The 19976-nt window shown below is 38.6% G+C and overlaps 6 protein-coding genes across 6 annotated transcripts; 3 read left to right on the forward strand and 3 right to left on the reverse strand.

The window, feature by feature from the left end:
- Window positions 1-513: 513 nt before the first annotated feature.
- PKNH_1011100 (AFG1-like ATPase, putative) lies at window positions 514-3272 on the reverse strand (the record flags this gene model as incomplete). Its single annotated transcript, XM_002259557.1, has 6 exons — window positions 514-580; window positions 765-824; window positions 958-1068; window positions 1227-1298; window positions 1447-2819; window positions 3012-3272. 6 exons carry the CDS (start codon window positions 3270-3272, stop codon window positions 514-516), a joined length of 1944 nt encoding a protein of 647 aa, XP_002259593.1.
- A 1046-nt stretch (window positions 3273-4318) lies between these two features.
- On the reverse strand, window positions 4319-6769 carry PKNH_1011200 (ATP-dependent RNA helicase DDX1, putative; the record flags this gene model as incomplete). The annotated part of the gene is made up of 1 exon (XM_002259558.1): window positions 4319-6769. One exon carries the CDS (start codon window positions 6767-6769, stop codon window positions 4319-4321), a length of 2451 nt encoding a protein of 816 aa, XP_002259594.1.
- A 2220-nt stretch (window positions 6770-8989) lies between these two features.
- Window positions 8990-9271, forward strand: PKNH_1011300 (conserved Plasmodium protein, unknown function; the record flags this gene model as incomplete). Its single annotated transcript, XM_002259559.1, has 1 exon — window positions 8990-9271. The coding sequence occupies one exon, from the start codon at window positions 8990-8992 to the stop codon at window positions 9269-9271; it is 282 nt and encodes a 93-aa protein (XP_002259595.1).
- A 421-nt stretch (window positions 9272-9692) lies between these two features.
- Window positions 9693-11437, reverse strand: PKNH_1011400 (ribosomal large subunit pseudouridylate synthase, putative; the record flags this gene model as incomplete). Its single annotated transcript, XM_002259560.1, has 2 exons — window positions 9693-10872; window positions 11103-11437. The coding sequence occupies 2 exons, from the start codon at window positions 11435-11437 to the stop codon at window positions 9693-9695; spliced, it is 1515 nt and encodes a 504-aa protein (XP_002259596.1).
- A 731-nt stretch (window positions 11438-12168) lies between these two features.
- PKNH_1011500 (conserved protein, unknown function) lies at window positions 12169-13677 on the forward strand (the record flags this gene model as incomplete). Its single annotated transcript, XM_002259561.1, has 1 exon — window positions 12169-13677. The coding sequence occupies one exon, from the start codon at window positions 12169-12171 to the stop codon at window positions 13675-13677; it is 1509 nt and encodes a 502-aa protein (XP_002259597.1).
- Window positions 13678-15562: 1885 nt separating this feature from the next.
- PKNH_1011600 (zinc finger protein, putative) lies at window positions 15563-19947 on the forward strand (the record flags this gene model as incomplete). The annotated part of the gene is made up of 3 exons (XM_002259562.1): window positions 15563-19474; window positions 19622-19684; window positions 19888-19947. The coding sequence occupies 3 exons, from the start codon at window positions 15563-15565 to the stop codon at window positions 19945-19947; spliced, it is 4035 nt and encodes a 1344-aa protein (XP_002259598.1).
- Window positions 19948-19976: the final 29 nt, after the last annotated feature.

The raw sequence follows: 19976 nt of genomic DNA on the forward strand, positions 1-19976 counted from the left end.
CACGGAAGCGGACGCGAAGGACAGGCAAAAAATACCAACTAGACAAAAAAATAAAAGCAAAAAAAAAGTAGCCGTTACACAATTTTGATGTTATAGCTCTTAACTTTCCACCATTGGGACGTTTTTGCCAAACGGAAGGCCTTCCTAAAGGGGAGAAATTCCGCTGAGAATATGCATTCATAGGGGTCCTAATAACCGCCTCCTCTTAAATGGAAAAATTTTTATTAAAGCAGATATTCTATGCGCACGGGGCGCGGTGAAAAAAAAAAAAAAAAAAAAAAAAAAAAAAAAACATAATTTTGTCAAGAAAATTTATACAGAATTTACGGAAAAGCTTCCTCCCAATTAAACTGCTATGCAGACAAAACGGGAAACAAAAAAAGGATACCCTTTTCGCTTCTTTCAAAGCTGATGTAAAACACTTATTGGTAATTGCGTAAGTGCCGAGGTCCCAGTACACAGGAAGATAAAACACTTACGAAAGTGTGCACTTCTTTGTGTACGTTTTTTATTCTATGCGCTGCTCTCATATATTCTCTTGTGCTTTTCCAGGTAGGACACAGTGCCCATGTGCTTCATTCTGCGGGAGGGAAAAATAACAACAAAAAAAAAAAAAAAAAAATGTAAGATATACAAAAGCGCAGGGACGTGTAAGTGGTGAACTTCCTAGGAAATCCCAATAATGCTCCTCCCTTTTGAATTCCACAGAGCTGGACAAAATTATCCAGTTCCTAATCCGATGATACTTATTTATGAGTACATACCGAGATAGAGTCCTCATTGAAGCAAAAGCATTTTCCTGGTTGGTGTCAATCTCATTTTCACTGCAAGGGGGAATTGTAACCGTTAAAATGTACATACAGGTGATCAGAGGTGTAGAGATGTGTCAGTGGAGACATGCTTCCATAAACTTCTTGGAAGGGCAGGATCCCCGGCGAAGGGATTTGTTTGGGTTACTCGAATAGAGAGTAGGGGATTGGCTCCAGTTGGACATCCTTATCCTCCAAATATTTGAGGTGCTTCTTCACATCGATCTCGTAATTGGTGATGTGGAAGGTCAAGACATTTCTGTACAGAAGGAGGGAAGGAAGGATGCACAAATTGAGTAAGCAAAAAACTATTTCGAGAATGGTATGTGGATTCTCACTTTTGGGGGGGGCGTGCCCTGCTACGGCTGGTAATGGCTCCGCTTTGCTCCTCCTCCATGGGGAGATAAAAATGCGCACCGTAAATATTCAATGGGAATGTACTCCTTGTTGATGTTGAAATTTATGGCGTCGAACAGTTTAATGCCGATTCTGTAGAGGGGAGAAGGGAAGCACATCGATGGTTAATGTGTTGTGCATAGCTGTGATACATTGGTCTAAGCACCATACAATGAAGTGTATTAAATTGTAGAATGACAGAAACAAAAAAAAAAAAAAAAAAAAAAAAAAAAAAACTGACTCCTGATCCATGTCAAAGTGAGAGACAATTTTTGTAAATAATTCTCTGTTGAAACTTCCCGATTTGAGATACACACTGATATCATTTTTGAAGCTGTTAAAACTATCATATTTTTTTTTCATTCGTTCCATGAAGGTGTGAAAATGCGAGATAATGGAAGATATTTGGAAAATTTGAAAAATTGGCACATTACTAAAAAAAAATACTTTTGTGTTTTTTTCGTAGAGAATATCTATTAGCAAAATAAATCTTCTCATTTCGTTTCCCTTAGTTTCTTCATTCATTTTTTCAATGTCATAAATAAATAAAGTGTTACTCGCTTTCGATATAGCATTAAATTCGTCTATGCTGATATTTTGCCCACATATTTCATGGAACGAAAAAATTGAATAATTGTTTAGGCTGTATGGAATGACACAAGTTTTAAATTCAGAGACGGCGATTTCTTTATTATATTTTTCTACCTGTCTAACGTGATCCATGTCCTTCTTATTCACTTGGCAGTACATATCATTGCACATTTTTTTAATTTCCTCAAATTTTTTTGTTGGTATGCTATAAATATTATTATCGGCGTTGCTATTTCGAAGTCTAAAATCGTGGTAGTTGGCAATTTCGAAAATATAATTAAATTTGTAGAGGAGCTTTATGAAGGGGATAAATCGTTCCCTATTCAGCCCATTGTGATACAAATACTTGGGGTTCCTATTGGAAGAACATAATAAAACAGTTCCTTGATAAAATAAATGATTAAAGAGAGAATTAATCACCATTGCATCCGTTATGTGTACCACCTGAAATTCGTCGATAAAAATTAATTTATATTTTTTACTCATTTTTAGGGAGATACTTTTAATGGCATCCTCTGAATTGTTCATTTTTTCTTCATGAAAACTTTTATGTATTTCTTGCATGAAATTGTGATAATGAATTTTTAGCTTTCCTAATTTGATTCGATCAAATAGTAGGTTCAAGAAATAGGTCTTCCCTCTACCTACACTACCGTACACATACAATCCTCTTATGTATTTAATGTTTGCCTCATCAATTAAGGAGTCTGTTCCTTGGAGGTAATAATCTTCACTGTCTATGCTGTTATAATGTAATCTTTTCCCTTTCTCCTTCATATTTGTTTCTTCCTCATAGATGAAGAAATTGTCATCATTCTGATAATTCTCCAGCGATTTTTCGTCTTCCATTTCTTGTCCATTTTCTGCATCCTCTCCGAGTTTGTTGCTCCCTTCTTTGCTCCTGCTCTGTGCGTTTTTCTTAATCCCGAAAAATGAGCTGAAGAACTTTTTCTTTGGAACATCTTTCCTAGCAATTTTTTTCTCAACATTGTCGTAGTAGCCATTCAGGTTGTTCTCCAGGGCCTGCGTACGTTTGCGTTAAGAGATGGACAGGGAGGAATGAGTTACCCATTTCGGTGGTGCAGAATACGGTGCGGAAGAATAGTGTGTTGGTGCTATTCCGATACTTGCGCATATGAACAAGTACCATACTGCTTACACACACAGTTACATAGGTACGTGTCATCCTACACTTCCTCTCCCTTTTAACGATACCTGCAAAATCAGAACCAATTTGTACTGAAAGGGGTCCTGTTCAATTTTGTTCGTTTTTACCAAATCGTGGTACAGCTGAATGAAGCCAGTTTGGCCACTGGTTGTAACGTCATTCACAGCTACCTTCTTCTGTTCAGTGTTGAATAATGAAAACTGTGCCTGCTGTTGGAATTTTAAAAGTTTCTGTTTGTAGTGCCTGATTGTGGTTCTAACTTGAGGGAGGCTTTTTATGCCTACCCTTGGATTGACCAGCAAATTCATCTTGGCACAGGTGCTTATGCTTCTCTCTAAAATGTAGGTACAGGAAAGATGCCCCTTATGACGCCTCACCAACCGCAGCCGCCATAACAGCAATAGAACACATAACCTGCTTTCATTACACTTCCATGCAATGTGCTAAATATTTTACGAAGTGGCCCAAAAAAATGGAAACTCAAATGGGTACATGCCCCCTCTTTACATAACCTCACATGTTGCTTATCAGCCAATTTTTTTCCTTTTGCTAAGGTGAACGGAACACACATTTCGGAATTGTAAAATTGAGTAAACATGTTTTGTGTGAGCGGGTCCAGCAGGAAGGGGGGGAAAATACGGAGGAAATATAAATAGAGCACTTTGCGCGGTGAGAAAAAGGGCCCCCCCCCGGATAAAAAAAAAAAAAAAAAAAAAAAAAAATTACATACTACAAAAATACATATGTAATTGCGTAGTTACATACACACTTTTAGGAAACAATGCCTATACCTCCCACCCTCCGTCCACGTTTGTCATTTGCCGCCACGGGGGGGGGGGGGATGAAAAGTCCATAAAAATAAAATAAAATTCACAATTTCGCGGAGTTCCTTTTATACGAGAAAACGCCATTATGGTGATGTAATGTGCCAACATGTAGGTGGCTAAATCTTCGAGGCTATGCAGCAGTGGCAGGATTAATTGAAGAGAAGAATAAGGAAAAGAGAAGGCGCGCCCTCCATAAACTTATTTTTCGCTCATGGGATGACCCCTCGTAAAGCTTAATAGAGAAAAAGAGTTTTACCCCCAAACGGTTTGGTGATAATTGCGCGGCTCTTGTTAATGTTCACCTAAAGTGGCCCCTTTTGATTGCACATGTTTGAGCCTCCCGTTTTTGTCGTGTACAGATCGAGCTGAGATGTACCACGAAAACAGTAATGTTGGTAATCGCGCGTTGAGCTCACATTGGCCATTATCCCTCCATGTTGCGTTCCTAAACTTCGTCGAAGAAGTATATACACAAGTAGTATGTCTACACATGCGTGGAGATCATCAGATCGACATGTGCCATTTCCTTACAAAGAAAACTTGGCCGATTCATAATACCTGCAACAGATGTCGCTCTGCAACTTTTTGATATTTTCAATACTTGGGCCGAAGCACCCTATCACGTCGGTGTGGAGAGGTTCCGAGAAAATGGTGTTGCCGCTCTGACTTTTGTTCCTTCTGCTTTTGTTCGAAACGGGGTTATTTTTGATGTAATTTAGTGGATCCACCACATTCTCTGCATAGTAGTACTTAGAGTCAAGTACATGCATGGGCGTTTCCAGCATGTTGTTGATTGTCTGAATATAATCACCTTCTTTAATGTAGACTGTGCATCCTTTGTTGTCTTTCAAATTTCTGTTGTAGCAGTTCACGCCCCTACTAGGACAGGTATGAAACCACACTTTCTCTTCCTCAGACTCTGCACTTAAAACAATGCATAAGCTGTTTTTCCCATCTCTTCCTACTCTCCCAATTTTGTGAAAAAATGAATTTATATTATCAGACAGGGTCATAATTATTAAGTATCTTAAATTTTGTATATCAATACCTCTCGCAGCCACATCCGTACATATTAAGAATCGCACTTCTCCTTTTCTAAATGCGTCAAGATTATTCTTCCTTTCCGTGTTGGACATTTTTCCCTTCAAAATGACACAGGAGTATTTATTTTCTTTCATAGTTTCGACTGTGCCTTTGTAAGCTTTTCCATCTCCAAGGTGGTTTAAAAAATTATATACATTATCGCAGTCTAAATTTGTTCGACAAAAAATTATTCCATTTTGCATGTTAAAAACATTAATTATATGAATTAATTTTTTCAATTTGTTAATTTTAATATCCAGGGAGATTTTCTCCTTTTCATTTTTCCCACAATTGAGTAAGTGTACTTTGTCTGTATATTCATAAACCATTTCGTAGCTCATTGCGTGTAGCTTTTCGTTGTAAATTATATCATCATACATTTTTTCCTTCTTGTTTTCTTCGGAGTATGAGAAGTTTGTATTTTTATTGTTAACGTAGTAGACGCAAACATATATGTGTGAGGGGATGCTATTTTTCCCATATTTCAAATCTACGAAAATTGGTTTGTTCGTAATTTTGTTAATACAATCCTTTACGTTTTGGTCCTGTAACGTGGCAGAGTAGAAGCAGGTCTGTACATGCTGACTCTGCTTCATACTTATATCCTTAATTTGCAAAACGGATTTCTCATCATTATTGATAAGTTCGTCTGCTTCGTCTAAAATAAGTAATCTTACATCGTTCAAGCATATTGTATTTTTCTTTATACATTCCATAAGTTTGAAACAAGTGCATACGAGGATGTTGCTGTGTTGCTGATGATTTCGTTTGTCCCTGTTAGGTTGTTCCCCTCCTACTAGGAGCCCGATATTTATGGACGAGCTTCTGAAACTCTCCGCATAAATCAGGTAATTATTATACGTCTGCATGGCTAGGTCCCTAGTAGGGCAGAGAACGATGCAGTACAACTTGGTCCTATTGGCTGCGTCCACCTTGCCGCTTTCCAAAACACCTTTAGCACCAGAGTGGCCACTGCTTTGCATCTGCTTTATCTGGAAGTTCGACGCTGTTTTATCCTCCTCTGGGTCTCCACCGTAGTACACTTTCCTCGTAAAGGAGTTGTCTTCCTGGCCTGAGCCCATAAGTTCATTCAACTCTTTGTAGGATGCATCGGCGTACTTCAAATTTGAAAAATGAAACTTCACGTGAAAATATTTCCCACATATATAGGGGAAAAAAGGAAGATCATTATACTTGTAAAATATTTTAAAAGCATTTCCCAAAAACTTCCCATTTTTTTTAAAAGAAATTACGTTGTTGTTTTTATTTATCAAGCAAGTTATTATATCACTGGTTGAAAAGACGTCTCCATAATTTTCTTCCCTTCCATTGGTGTACTTGCTCCCATTACTGCAATAGGTGTAGTTATATTTTAGCGTTTCCTTTACTGAGGGGCAAAATCCAACGTTCAAGAAGCACCTTCCTAGAACTTCAATTTCGTAGGCGTACATTCCACTCCTTATTTCGCATCCCACTTTGACTTCTTCGAATGAACTAGAGTATTCACCATTGCATATGCATTCTCCAACTGCATTGTTCAGGGTGATTCTCGAATTGTTACCGCTTAGGAATTTTAGAAGTAACCCCCCTTTTTTTACTTCACTGGAGAATTCACCATTATCGTTATCTCTCCTGGTGTTGACACATGGAGCTACGCTAGAATTGCTCGATTCGTACGTTCCTATATTCCTAAACAATTCGTGCACTATTTGCAAAGAGGAGACAATAAAACTTAGCGTTTTACCTGTCCCTGTCTCAGCTGATGCACATACATCTCCCCCCCCTAAAATTAGTGGAATGGACTCCTGCTGAATAGCGGTTGGTAAATCTATTCCGTTTTTTTCTAGCAGTTCGCACAAGTTGCTGTGCAAACCTAGTTCCTCGAAGGCCGACATTGTTCATTCACTGTAGAGATGTATCCCCAGGTGGGTATTTTCCACAAGGTCACATATATACCTGTGCTTATATCGCACATACGCACTGTGGTGTGCAAAAAAAAAAAAAAAGAAGAGGTGGATAAAAAGGGGGGTACCCAAAACGAGGCGAATGAAACGGCTCAATGATGATCGAATTAACTATCGTGGTAAGAAATTCTAGCATCCCAATATGGGCCTTTTCCTTTTAGAGGTAAATTAGTAGCCCGCTACAATTTGCAACTGTAGTACATAGGGTTACAGGTAATCCTACGGGGAAACTCGCCCCCCCCCTAAAGAATTCATACCTATGTGTACGTATCACGCACTCTTGAAAAGAAAACACCGTTTCTACTGCCAACTGGGACTTAGAAAAATGTTAAGTGTTTCCTCACCAAAAAGGGGGATTATAAAAAAAAAAAAAAAGAATTTCGCCCATTGAGAGGGGTTAAATTGGGGCAACACTTTGACGTTTTTTTTTTTTTTTTTTTTTTTTTAATTAATACCGTTTCATTGCAGCGCTGCGATGATAGGGTAATTTCACAAGTTGGTAAAGCAAATCGACGAATTGTTCCGCACCACATTTTGCGTGCATGTGTAGGGCGTCAAAATATTTTTATTGTTCACTCGTTCTTTCCAGCTGGTAGTTGGTTCCTCTTTGAGGGTCATTATCCTGGCCTACGTATGTGAATATGTGCATTTATTCTTATGTACACATTTGCCTCCTTTTTTAAAGCCACAAAAGTGGGAACTAAGGAGACACCCACCTCTACAGGAACAAGTTGTACCGAGGAAAAAAAAATTTGCCTTTTTCGAGAAATGCATTAAATGAGTGTGTACTTCCATGAGGGACCCTTCCCAAGAAAGAGGAGGGGAAAAAAAAGTACACATGGGTATATAAATGTATGATATGCTCTCACTGGCCATATGGCAACATGCTCATTTTTCTCAAGTCTGCCATTCCCTTTTGGGAATGTTCGTTCGTTCATCTATCACTGTGCACGCCTCTCAAGAGGGATCCGCTCTGGTGACAATTTTATAAGTATAATTAAATCCCCTTGATGTGGTAAAAAAAAAAAAAATCCGGACAACTGCTGTTTCCTTTTGACCATGCGTTAAATCTTTTACGTGGCATTCTTTCGTCCGTTCGGTCGTGCATCTGAAGCGCTCAAAGGAGTAGACAAAACATGCCTGTGTCAATTGGATTATTTATTTATTTTTTTTGGCCCGCATGGCCTATTATATATGTATAGAACTTTTTACACATGTCCATCTTTTCACTTGATTAAGGGAGTAAAGTGACGTGGTTACAATATCGAGTGGCGCACATTTTTTTTAAATTTTCTATAAGCAACAGCAACGCCATTTAAAAGGGAATTATTTTTTCTTGTCAACCAAATTTGTCGATGCGAGATATATTTTCGGTCCCCTTTTTTAGATTAACAAATCTGTGGCAATTTTTTTGAAGGTGTTTTTTCCCCATTGGAAGAATTTTACCACTTATCACACTTGTCACTTTTTGCCCTTCAAATTGAAATGCAAGAAAAAAGGCCATTTCACCACAATGGAATGTATCCCACACAGGTTTTGAAGGGCAAAAGGTCAGGGCAAAATTGAAGCGAAAGTTGATTTGGTCTTTCTGCGCATGCATTAAATATATATATATATATATATATCTGTACATAAATTGCTGTGTAGGGTGAGGCGGGGGCAGAAATTCTCATCAGGACAGCTGCCTCTTTGCGTCATTTTTTTTAGACCTATTTGAGTTGCTTTCATTTGTCTACTATTTTGGGGGGCAACAGTTTAGCCTCCATTCTGTTGCTCGCGGGCGAAATGCACTTGCAAATGCATGAAGAGGGTGCCATAACAACAACATGAGCGAATTGAAAAGGAAAAAAAAAAAAAAAATAACATAATACATATATATGTATATGCATATATATATGCACATGTGCACATTAACCTAAGGTAAAATTAAAGAAAAGTGTTGATGAACCACCTTTCGTCCTCCTTTTACTTCATTAAAGAGGACAACTTGGGAATTGTCTGAACAGTTGTGTAGGAAGCCCCAAAGAATGAGGTAAGCGGAAAAAAAGAAGGAAATATATGTATACACATATTCACATATGCATGTGTGTTCCCGCGTCTTGACTGAAAGAACTCCCTGGGCAGCACCCGTTTTTCAGAGCGACCTCAAAGATGAAGTACAGAAGATTTAACGACACCTACTCAGAGTGCAGCATAAATGAACAGGCAACGTGGTCAAGTGACGAGACCGCTGACACTACTTTGGCGAAAAGGACGCACAAGGCCGTGCCAACTAAATTGGAAAATGAAGACTTCGGGGCAATCCATAACGATATACATGTGAAGCACAAGAGAGAGAAAATCCACGACGGATTATCTGTCCTAGATGACTTCAAAATTATAATTTTCGGGTGTATGGGCATGAGAACATACAAAATGTTTTGCTGCGCATGAGGGGAAAAACCTCCATGTGTGTAAATATATATATAAACTCCACACCATTGATTGGAATTTTTAACCTCACTACTGCATATTATACAGCTTTATATACCTTTTTCGTTGGTAATCCACTCTACATGCATATATAGAAGCCTAAACAGGTAGGCACGTAACATCACTTTTGTGTGTGTATACTCGCCCAATTGGCATTACATAATAAGACCTTTCTTAATTTTAAAAACAACTGAGAAGGCCCATTCTTCAGCGGAACAAATTGTTAAGGGGGAAATAAACATGCGGCATTCATGCCAAATTGACAAAAAAAAAAAAAAAAAAAAAATAGATAAATAAATAAAAGTATAGTTTACCTCAAAGTGCTTCGTCGTAAGAAGAATAACGACGAAGACATAGCCATGAGGAGTTTCTTATTTTTAAGTTAACCCCAATTAAATTTATTAACACTGTCATGAATGTCGTCGAACAAAAGGTTTGGATCTTCATACATGTCATTTTTCACCAAATAAATAGCATTTTTATCAACCTCTTGGGCATTTATAAATTTTTCCGTTACATCAACTGTTTGTACATTGTTTGGGTGTAACTGTTGATCGGTCTGCTCCTCTGTAGGTATAACACTATCTGTCTGATGTATCTGCTCCTTGTCACTAGGTCCCTTCCCCTGTGAGTTATTTTCTCCCTTTCCATTTTTATCTGCCTCTTCCCTGTTCAACAAATGCGAGTCTTCCAATTTGTTTGAATTTTCCACTCCATCAGAGTTCCTCAGCAAAGGGTCACGTTTCCCTCTGTTTAATCTTCTATCAATATTTTTAATATTCTTATTTATATTCTTAACATTGTAATTGACAAAATTATTATTTACTATGTCATCATTTTTTAGGACACACTGGTCATATGTCCTTTCTTCTTCATTAACAAATTTACTTATTTCATCTGGGCAGATGATGTAATCCTGATCGAATATTTTTTTCTCCAACATGTTTATATCTTCTGTTTTTTTAAGCTCTTTCTTTTGGTCCGCTTTATTTTTTAGGATAATCCAGCAATGCAGCATCATCCGCTCTGCATCAATTTTGGTGATTCTTCCAACTTGGGTGTCAAGGAACCGATCCTGCTGATCCTCCTCGGCAAGCAGTCCTATTCGTTCCTCACACGGGTTGGAAGTCGAACCAATTTTATACTTATTACTTATCATATCCTCAAAGTATGTTTCATCTCCCACAATTCCGCTGCCTAGGCAAAGGGCATGCAACCTTAGCTGATGCCTCCTCCCGGTAATTGTCCTAAGCTCACATAGCGTTACCTTCTGATTTTTTAAGTAGCACTGTTTATAAGGATAAATTAAACTGTAACAATATTTCCCAGTATCATAATAGTCATTATAGTTATAACATAATTTCATTTTAAAATTATTTTTTATTTTACTTATTGGTGTGTTTACATGCAGAACTCCTAGGGGTAAATGCCCGTACAATATGGCTAGGTATATTTTGCTTATGCGCTTGCTTTCTATGTTGTAGTTTAGGATGTTGCAACTCAGTTTATCTTTGGCGATGATTAGGAGCCCGCTCGTGGCGTAGTCTAGTTGCCCGCAAATCCTGTAGTTGTAAGGAGGGGGGTTGTCATGGGAAGGTTATGTCGTGTAAACAATTACGTGCAATTTATCACGTGTAAACTGTCACGTACAGTTAGCACCGGGTTGTCAACGCGAAGACGCCCTCTTCACGTTTCACTGCGCAATCTAGATACAAAGGGGTAAAATCAACAGATGCGCTTGAAGTCTCGCTTGACGTTCATCTTGACGTCGCACTCGCCCCGCTGTGCCCACCTGAACACATCCAAGTTGGTCTTCTGCCGAAGAAGCGTTTCCACGGAGGGGTACACATCGTCCAGCTTCCCCTTCTCCAATTTTATGTCATAAGGCTTATTCACCACTAAGAAGAACTCGTTTTCATATATTATGCTTAAATTATGACCCTTGTAGCTTTTATATTCCGGTTGAGGATTATCACCGGGGGAAGGGTTTTCCCCCATGATGCCTCTGCGTCTCTCCAGCACAACTCTCCTTTCTGTGGAGAAGAATTTCCCCTTTTTGATGAGGTATGCAATGTTCTTCTCTTTACACCGGCGTGATATGTTGTAAAGAATGTTGCTAAATAGCATGGTGCATCATTTGGTCAGAAGGACTTTTCTCTGCTAGTTTCACCTAAACATGCTCGTTGATATTTTTCCTACCGAGGGGAAAGAAGAAATATAAGGTAACCGCACTATTTATGCTGTAACTTCGGAGGAGGGCCACTATCATTAAGTATTTTTCTGCTTGCCCTTGTAGAGGGCACACATTCTTAGAGACCACGTGCTCTCCGTATAGTTTGCATCTTGCGCCCTGCATCATGCAGATTTTTTTTTTTTTTTTTTTTTTTTTTTTTTCTTTTTTTCCTCACATAGATGGGGGAGGGCACCGTATGTGACACTCACATAAAAATAGGGGGTAAATATTATTCCACTATTTGGAGGACACCCGACAACTTCGGAGCGCTCAAAAGTTTGAACGATTAGTCACAAATGGCCAAAAATATGCCAGAGGAGTTCCAAAAATAAAGCCCAAATTATTGTGTCACTCCTGCGCCCAATGCGTCATGCGGATAAGGGGAAAATCCAACTCTGGCGCGCTCATAACCGAGAGTGTGAAGAAGTGAGCACACCGTCAAAGCAGCACCCTCCCCGTAAATTTGCGCCAAACTGGCACGACACCTCGCCGCAGTACGGCATATCCTAAAAATAGGGAAGTATTTCATTTTTCCTTCAGTTGTACACGCGGAATGAGAAAAAAAGGCAAATGAGAGGGAGGCTCAAAATAAGCGGTACTTCCTACACAGCACAACGTAACGATTATGTTAAGGAGAAGCAAATTGGTTCTTCTGATACTCACCCTGTTGAACCTTGCTGTGGGTAGAAAGACGAAAACCTCCTCGTTTTATCATTTCTTGGGAACATTAAATGACCACCTAAAGAAGAATCATGACCCGGTTTTTACACCGTACAAGCGTAGAAGGAGAGTAGGGGCGATGAGGGTGACAAAAAGTAAGTTTGTAAAATATCACCAAAGGTATGGAAAAAATGTACTGCATGGAAGCATGAATGGAGAACCCCTTAACGAGAACAAGGATTCGGTAGGGGATGCAGAAGGAAGTGTTGTATCTCCAACAGTAGAAGAAACAGACACATCGATAGAATCACCAACAGAAACAATAAACAAAGAAGACTTCAAGCCAAATATGTTCGATTATGATTTTAACGATAAACTTGCATCAAAGGATATAATTTCTGAAAAAATGGAAAGCCAAAAGAATGAAGTAATCAAAAAATTAAAAATGCCCATAATAGGAACACAGCTAAAACCTTCGGGAGGATTTACCAAGGAGATATTGCAAATAATACGAGACAGTAATGACTACATAAATGTAGTGAATCAAGAAATAATAAAAGATAAGATAGATCAGAAAATGAGCGGAAATGACCTTTCCTTTTTTGATACAGAAAAAACGTTGGAGGAGCATGAAGTAAAATACCTAAAAAAGGTATACGACAATAATCACGTTCTGAACATTTACAACTTCCTGCTCGTGTGGAAAGAAAAGAAAAATCTTGATCTGTCTGTTTTTGTCTCAAAAATTACAGAACAGTCAAATCTTCTTCCAGGGGAAAGGACAGTAATTAAATTTTCCGAAATTGAAAAAGTTCAATTTTTAAAGAAAATTAAAACAAACAGGAATGTTTGTGTTGCTATGATTTTCGTCGATAATAAGGGAAAGAATACCAACGAAGCTGCCATAAGCCATAATATGTTTCCAATAGGCATTTTGGCACACCCACTAGATTTATCCCTCCTGGATAAAAGTGGAGAAATATCAGTGTTAAATTTATACAGATTTAAAATAAACAGCTATAATGTCACCAGTACAGACTTCCTTGTAAATGCTGAGCTTTTTGTCGACAATAATAGACGCCTCAGCAATTTCGAACTCACGCAAGAGAACAAAAAAATTATCATGAATTTGTATGATAAAATATTGGAACTGAAAATAAAGTATACGGAAAAAATGGGAGACACGAAAGAAAATGAAAAATTTAGACATCTGGAGAAAATCACCGATAGAATTGACGAATACGTCAACGTTCTTAATGTTAATAAATCCATTGATTTTCGGAACAAGGAACTGAATTTTTTCACCTCTTTATATTTGGAGTACTTTTCCTTCTTGGCGCTTGATATTCACGCCACCATACCTACCAAGCTGCAGATGATGTACACGGACAACACGGAAATGCGTTTGGAAAACGTCAAGCAGTTTTTGATGCAGATATATGACGAGATGAAGGTTAAATTGAGGGGTTTGTGAGGGGTGCGCAGCGAAGCGAAGTTAAGCGTCGGGTAGGGAGTCTCCCAGAAGTGGATTTCCCCGATCGTTGTGTGGGCTGAGAGAAAGACGCATTGCGTCGTTGCAAAAATGAGACTACTGCATTTCACGTGTCCATTTGGCCCCAGTAAAACTGGAATAGCTATAGGATTACTTCACAAACATTATATTTTATTTTGCAATTTCTTGGGCATGGGCCTGTTTTTCACTTTCATTCGATCAGTCAGCATATGGTTAAGCTTTTTGATGTCAGCAGCTTAAAATGCGAACGGGTCCATAAAACTAGACAAGCTTTCTTCACTTCATTGGAGAGAGTTGTTTATAATTACACCTCATTTTGGTTATATTTAAAATGTTTTTTTTCTTCTTTTTTTTTTTTTTTTTTGCTACATTTGTGAATTTTTTTTTTTTTTTTATGTGCAATTTGTATATAACATGTCACTGTTGGGCGCTGTTTAATACGCGTCTGTGGAAAATGAAGTTAAAAATGTATCAAAAGAGGAACAAAAAGGCAAGTAAAAAGCTGAGTTGAATCGAATGGATATGTTTTCCCCTAATTAATCCGCGCTTAACTTTTTACGAAGCCTGTTCATTTTGTACGTATGGACAATTTTCACCTTTTTAGTATATCCCCTGTGCACGTGCTTGCTCGTTTTTTTTTTTTTTTTTTTCCTTTTTTTCTGCAGGTGAGAAAATATGGTTTTCATACCTCACACGTCCAAGTGGGAGAACAATGTACATATATGCTTATATGTAACATAAGGTGGAAATTTTCTTACTTTTTCTTCCCCCCCCCAAATTTAAGCATTATACCACTTCGCATCTTCCATACAAGTACATATTTCGTTAAGTATATTATTTCTTACTTTCGGTATAAGCAGGGAATGGACAACATGTAAGCATGTTCATTCATTCGCGATGCCCACTTGGCACAATTCAGATGTACACTAAGCTATGCTAAGTAGAAATAAGCACCTTCCTTCTTGCCTGTTTACTCATTCGATGGACTGGAAGTACCTTGTACGACCCGTTAAAGCGTCCACATGCAGAGGGACCTCCAACTAGCATTCCTCTCTACCTTTACGCCATCCATTGTTTATATGTATCAACATTCGTTCGTTTACTCATGCCTTAGTTTTTTTTTTTTTTTTTTTTTTTTTTTTTTTGACTAATTTATTTTTTTTTCCAATGTATTTTGTACGTCCAAATGCAACCGTTCAGTTCACAAAGAATATGGTGAAAGTGGAAAACCTCCCCCCTTCTATGAAAAATAGGGGATCTTTTCTTAGTTGCCGAAACGATAGCACCTCTCTGCGTATCGTCTCACATGATTCATTCGTCAATTCTGTTTTGACATTATATGCGCTATGAGTAGGTGCAGCATCTTGCATTTCTTACAAAAAAAGGAGGGACACAATCATGCGCATAACATATGCCTCTACTTGCATGCCTTCCGAATCCAGTGGTGTAGTTCATATGTCCTTCCCCCGAATCGTCGCTATTCGCCACTTAGAGCAGTCGTTGACTTCATGCGAGAACAAACCTTCTTCATTTACATTATTAGATACTTAAATGAAATGAAACGAGGATTCGCACATGCAGATAAAATAGCACTTCTATATGCGTTTGCAAAAGGTACCGAATCGCATAATTCATATGCGTAGCAGGTCTGGTAAATGTAGTTTGTTTAGATTTGTTTACTTGTAACGCTAGTGATGATCTTCCTTCTTCTCTCATTATGATGCATACTTTCTCCCCCTTTTGAATCTCTCTTTTTTTTTTTTTTTTCCACTCCGTTCCATTCTTTACGTTGATTTTTTCCCCTTTACGCCGCTGCTCCCCCGTTTATCTTCTTTCCACTTCCCAAATGAGCAGAAAAAATCCAAAGAAGAAAAAATCCAAAGGGAGAAAAAAGGAAAATAATTCCTCATCTAATGTATGTGGCAAGGATGACGATGAATTGAATGAGGAGGAGGGAGCAAATCGAGGAGGGGGACTCAACATAAACGGACCAAATGAGGGTAATCCTGCCCCTCCAAATCGTCCAGTTAGTGACACTGTGAAAGGGGAAAAAGAAAGGGGTGACAGTACACCTACTGGAAATACTGCGGAAAAAGGTCGAAACCCTACCAGTGGAGATGAAACAGATAGGGAGGAAGACAATAAGGGGCACACGCCCGACGAGGTGATCGAAATGGGAATGGACAAAAGGAAAGGAACAAAGCGAAGGAAAAAGAAAAGCGCGCCCACAGCGGTTATTACGAACAAAGGAGCAAGCGAAAGTGGCAAATTCAAATCTGTTAATGATGATGTGGAGGATTTTCCTATACCCAATAATGACCAAAACGCGGAAGAACAAACAAGCAGTCTCTTTCCAAATATTGACGTCGACACGATGTACTGTTTACCTGCAGAAAAGGGAGATGACCAAAATGAATTTTTAAGGGATCTAAATAAAGAAATAGAAAAATTTAAAAAAAAATTTAAGGATGATAACGTGCTGCCAAGTGTGCGCAGAGACAGACACAGCTTCAGTAGTAACTTCTGCATCAAGAAAGAGGCAGAGAAGAGGGGAGGGAAAAATGCCATGGTAATAGGTGAAGCGGCAAGAGGTGGGAATAAAAACACTGCGAAATGCAATGCGCTCCCCAGATATGCCCCTTCAGAAAAAGAAAAATACAACTTTTATGATATGCTAATGAGGGGACACCTGTTCATAAGACTAAAAAGAAAAATTAGAAAAAAAAAAAAAAAAAAAATTAAAATAAAAACTAAGAATTACCAAGTGGTGTGCGACTTGTGTGACATGAGAGCGGAAGGAGGAACCATATCGAAGACAAAGAGGAAATATTACATATTCAATTACAACTGTGGGAACACCAAAATTCAGTCCATCACGGGCTACATTCGTTGCTTCAAGGGTTACTATCTATACAAGCAGAACAGCAATAACTCTGCCACTGCTAGCGGTACGAGCAGTAGTCTTCGCGGAAGCCACCACGGCAGCCACGATAGTTATAATTTGAAGAGAAAGTTAAGCGAGGGACGATACACCCCAGGGGAAATGGCCATATCGGTTCTGCTCTGCGTTAATGTGTCCAACTGTTTATCCCCCTCGGAGTTCCTTGAGCTCCTACACCCCTTTGACAATTTCATATTTTTTTTAAAAGTTTTAAACAAAAAAAATAATGAAGAGTACATGATCTACTTCCTAACGTTCGATGTGTATGCGAAGAAAATTGTGAAAAAGGTGAAGAGGATTAGTTTTTTTAACATGAAAAAAAAGAAAAGATTAAAAGTTTACATCGTGAAGGACATCACCATGAATGCCACTACCAGGATAAAGAAAAACACGCAACGGATGGTACGCGTGAAGACGTTCTACCAAGAGGGGGGAGAGGGGGATGTGAATGCGAATACTAACGGAAAGGTGGACCAGAACGGAGAGCATAGCTTTCCGCACATACTTGAGAATATGCAACCGTCTCGCAAAAGCAGATTTATCAATCCCCTTTATCTCATTTCGCAAAACAAAATACAACTCTCCTGTGCAGTTTGTCTGGAACCGTTGTACTCGGACAGCCTCAGTAAGGTAATATCGCACGTTTTTAATTTAAACTTTGGAACGCAAAAAAGGAGGGAACCCAAGGCAAGCAGGCCATCCCCACCGAACCAAGACAATGGCAGTAGCGCCGAATGCGCTGTTGTGGTTCCCGTCGCTAACACCGGTGCTACCACCTTTGGCGAAACATATTACGGTCAGGATGAGCAGAGCGGAAAAATAAGTAGGAGCCATAGCAATAGTAAAACTAGCAGTATCAGCAATAGCAGTAGCAGTTCACGAAGCTACCACAGCAATACGTTCAGGAAGGGGTGTCCGTATGAAACAAAAGCTTTGGGCAGGCGAACGAAGGAGCGCCAATATTATTGCGTTAAGACGTTAAGCAGTTACACCAATGAAGAGAACAGGAGCTACTACCTATCCGTTATCTCATTTATCCATAATATACAAAAAAAGTATAACAGTCAAGTGAAGAAAAAAAAAAAAAGTGAGAGGAAAACAATTTTTAATAACGTGTGCATTAACATTCTTTGCGGTCATATATTCCATTCCAGCTGTCTTAAAAAATGCTGTTTCACATCTTGTCCCATCTGTCGATATAAACAGTACAATTATCAGATAGCCAATTGTGATGTATGTGAAAAAAAACAAAATGCAAAAATTTGTTTATTCTGTGGCTTCATTGGATGTTCTGTAAATTATGATCGCTTAAACAGACTGAAGGGGATAAAAATAAAGGAAAAAAAAAAACTCCTCAGAAGAAAAAAAAAACTAATTGCATATATTAAATACACCTTCTTACGAATCGTAAATTTTTTTATAAGCAAGGGAAACTACTTTGTTGTGCCTCCCTTTGTAGCTGCAAGTGTAGATCGTCATTGTAATTGTTGCCAGGCGTTAGGGGAAGGAAGCGAAAGAACTAAGATTAATGAACTTACATGTAGTGCCATTTCTGAAGGAGAGGGAAATAGGAAATTGTGCACTCTAGGAGGGGGAAGTACCCTTCTCGATGTTAACGCAACATGTACAAGTGTGAACAGGCAGGGAGTATCCAACCATTTGACAGTGCCCATCGAAGAAATCCCAAGTGAAGCAGAAAATGTAAACAGAATTAATGACCCTGTCATTAGGTCAACGAAAAATGACGGAATCCATCCCCATTTGCAAATGTGTAGTGTACGCAGTAACTATGCTAATTCTGAGGTGAACATATGTGCAGAGAAAAAAGATATCGTCGAAAGGTTGGACTTCTCTACAGAGTACAATACATGTGGAAAGAATAGGGGGGCCATGAGGAGGCATGACTCGCTCACTTTCTTTTTCAGATTTAGAAAAATGATACGAATGGACAGTAAGAAGGGAAAAGGTACCAAACACCGGTGGAGGCATAAAGAAGGTGAAAACAAAATAGGCACAGGGAAAATCAGACAGGTAAGCGATAGGCATGAAAAGAGACGCCATAAGGAGAGCGCAAGTGATATGAGAAATAGGCACCGTGGAACGCGTAAACAAAGTGGTCGAGTCAAGCGCAAAGGGTACTCCTTCAACATGTACGACTTTTTCAGGAAAGACATTAACAAGCGCAAGTATTCCGTTGAGAAAAGAAAAAAGAAAAAACTCATTGACCACGCAAAGGAGCATTTCTGCGAAACGATGCATAACTACTTCTTCGACATTTCCAAAAATTCAGTGTTCGATTACAGCAGCAACTTGTATATAAAAAAATTAATAAATTTAAAAAGTGGAAAAAAAAATTTGAAAAAAATTTACGCAACAAATATAAACATCAATGGAAAGGAAGGCATAATAGACAAAAAAAATATCATCATGTATATTTACGAATTTAATCAACTGTTAAGTGCTTTGTTGGAAAGTCAGAGAGACCATTTCATATCCTGTATTTATGATTTGAAAATAAATTATGAAAATTCGAACAAGAATAATTCCAGGGAAACGAGCAAATGTTTGAATGAGTTAAAAATGGCACAAGAAAGAAACAAACAGTTGAAAGCTCAAGTTAAAAAAAAAATTAGTATTCTTCACGAGAAAGCCAAAACGAATGCCGAACTTCTGCAGCAGCTCAGAAATGTAGAAATTATAAATGCAAAACTGTGTGCAAATCAGAAGCAAGAAATTCATAATAAAGAAGCTATGGCTGAGGAGAAGAAAAAAATCATACGGGAGAAGCAGCAAATTATACGCGACCTAAATCAGCAGGTATGAACTTATTAAGGCACACCTATGTGTCTGTGTGTAGAGACGTGTTGACTCAGCTCCCCCTCATGAGCATCCGATGTCTCTTGATGCATTTCTACATTTGGTACATTAATATGCTTCCACTTTGGCGGCCCCCCTTTTTTGCAGATCACCGATTTATCCTTCCACAAACAAGTAACGGAAAAGTTTTCTCAAAATTCTGGAATGACGGTAAGACGAAAATATGGCCACAGCTTCCGCCATATGGCACTGTAGTCAGGTTCATGTGCGTCATTTGTGCGATCATAGCTTTTCAAATGGAAGAAGCTTTGGTTGTACACCGTGCATTGGCAATGCATTTGTACAACCGCTATGAAATCCTCGTGGAGACATCTTCGTCCATATTTATTTGCAACTTTCCTTTGCTTCTTCAGAATTCGTCCTTCATTATAGGGGAGAAAATGACTCCGAAGAGCAGGTTCAAGAAGCGGTAATGGGATGACAGCCGCTACTTCATGCCGGA

This window comes from Plasmodium knowlesi, assembly GCF_000006355.2.
Source record: "Plasmodium knowlesi strain H genome assembly, chromosome: 10".
Lineage (NCBI taxonomy): Eukaryota > Apicomplexa > Aconoidasida > Haemosporida > Plasmodiidae > Plasmodium > Plasmodium knowlesi.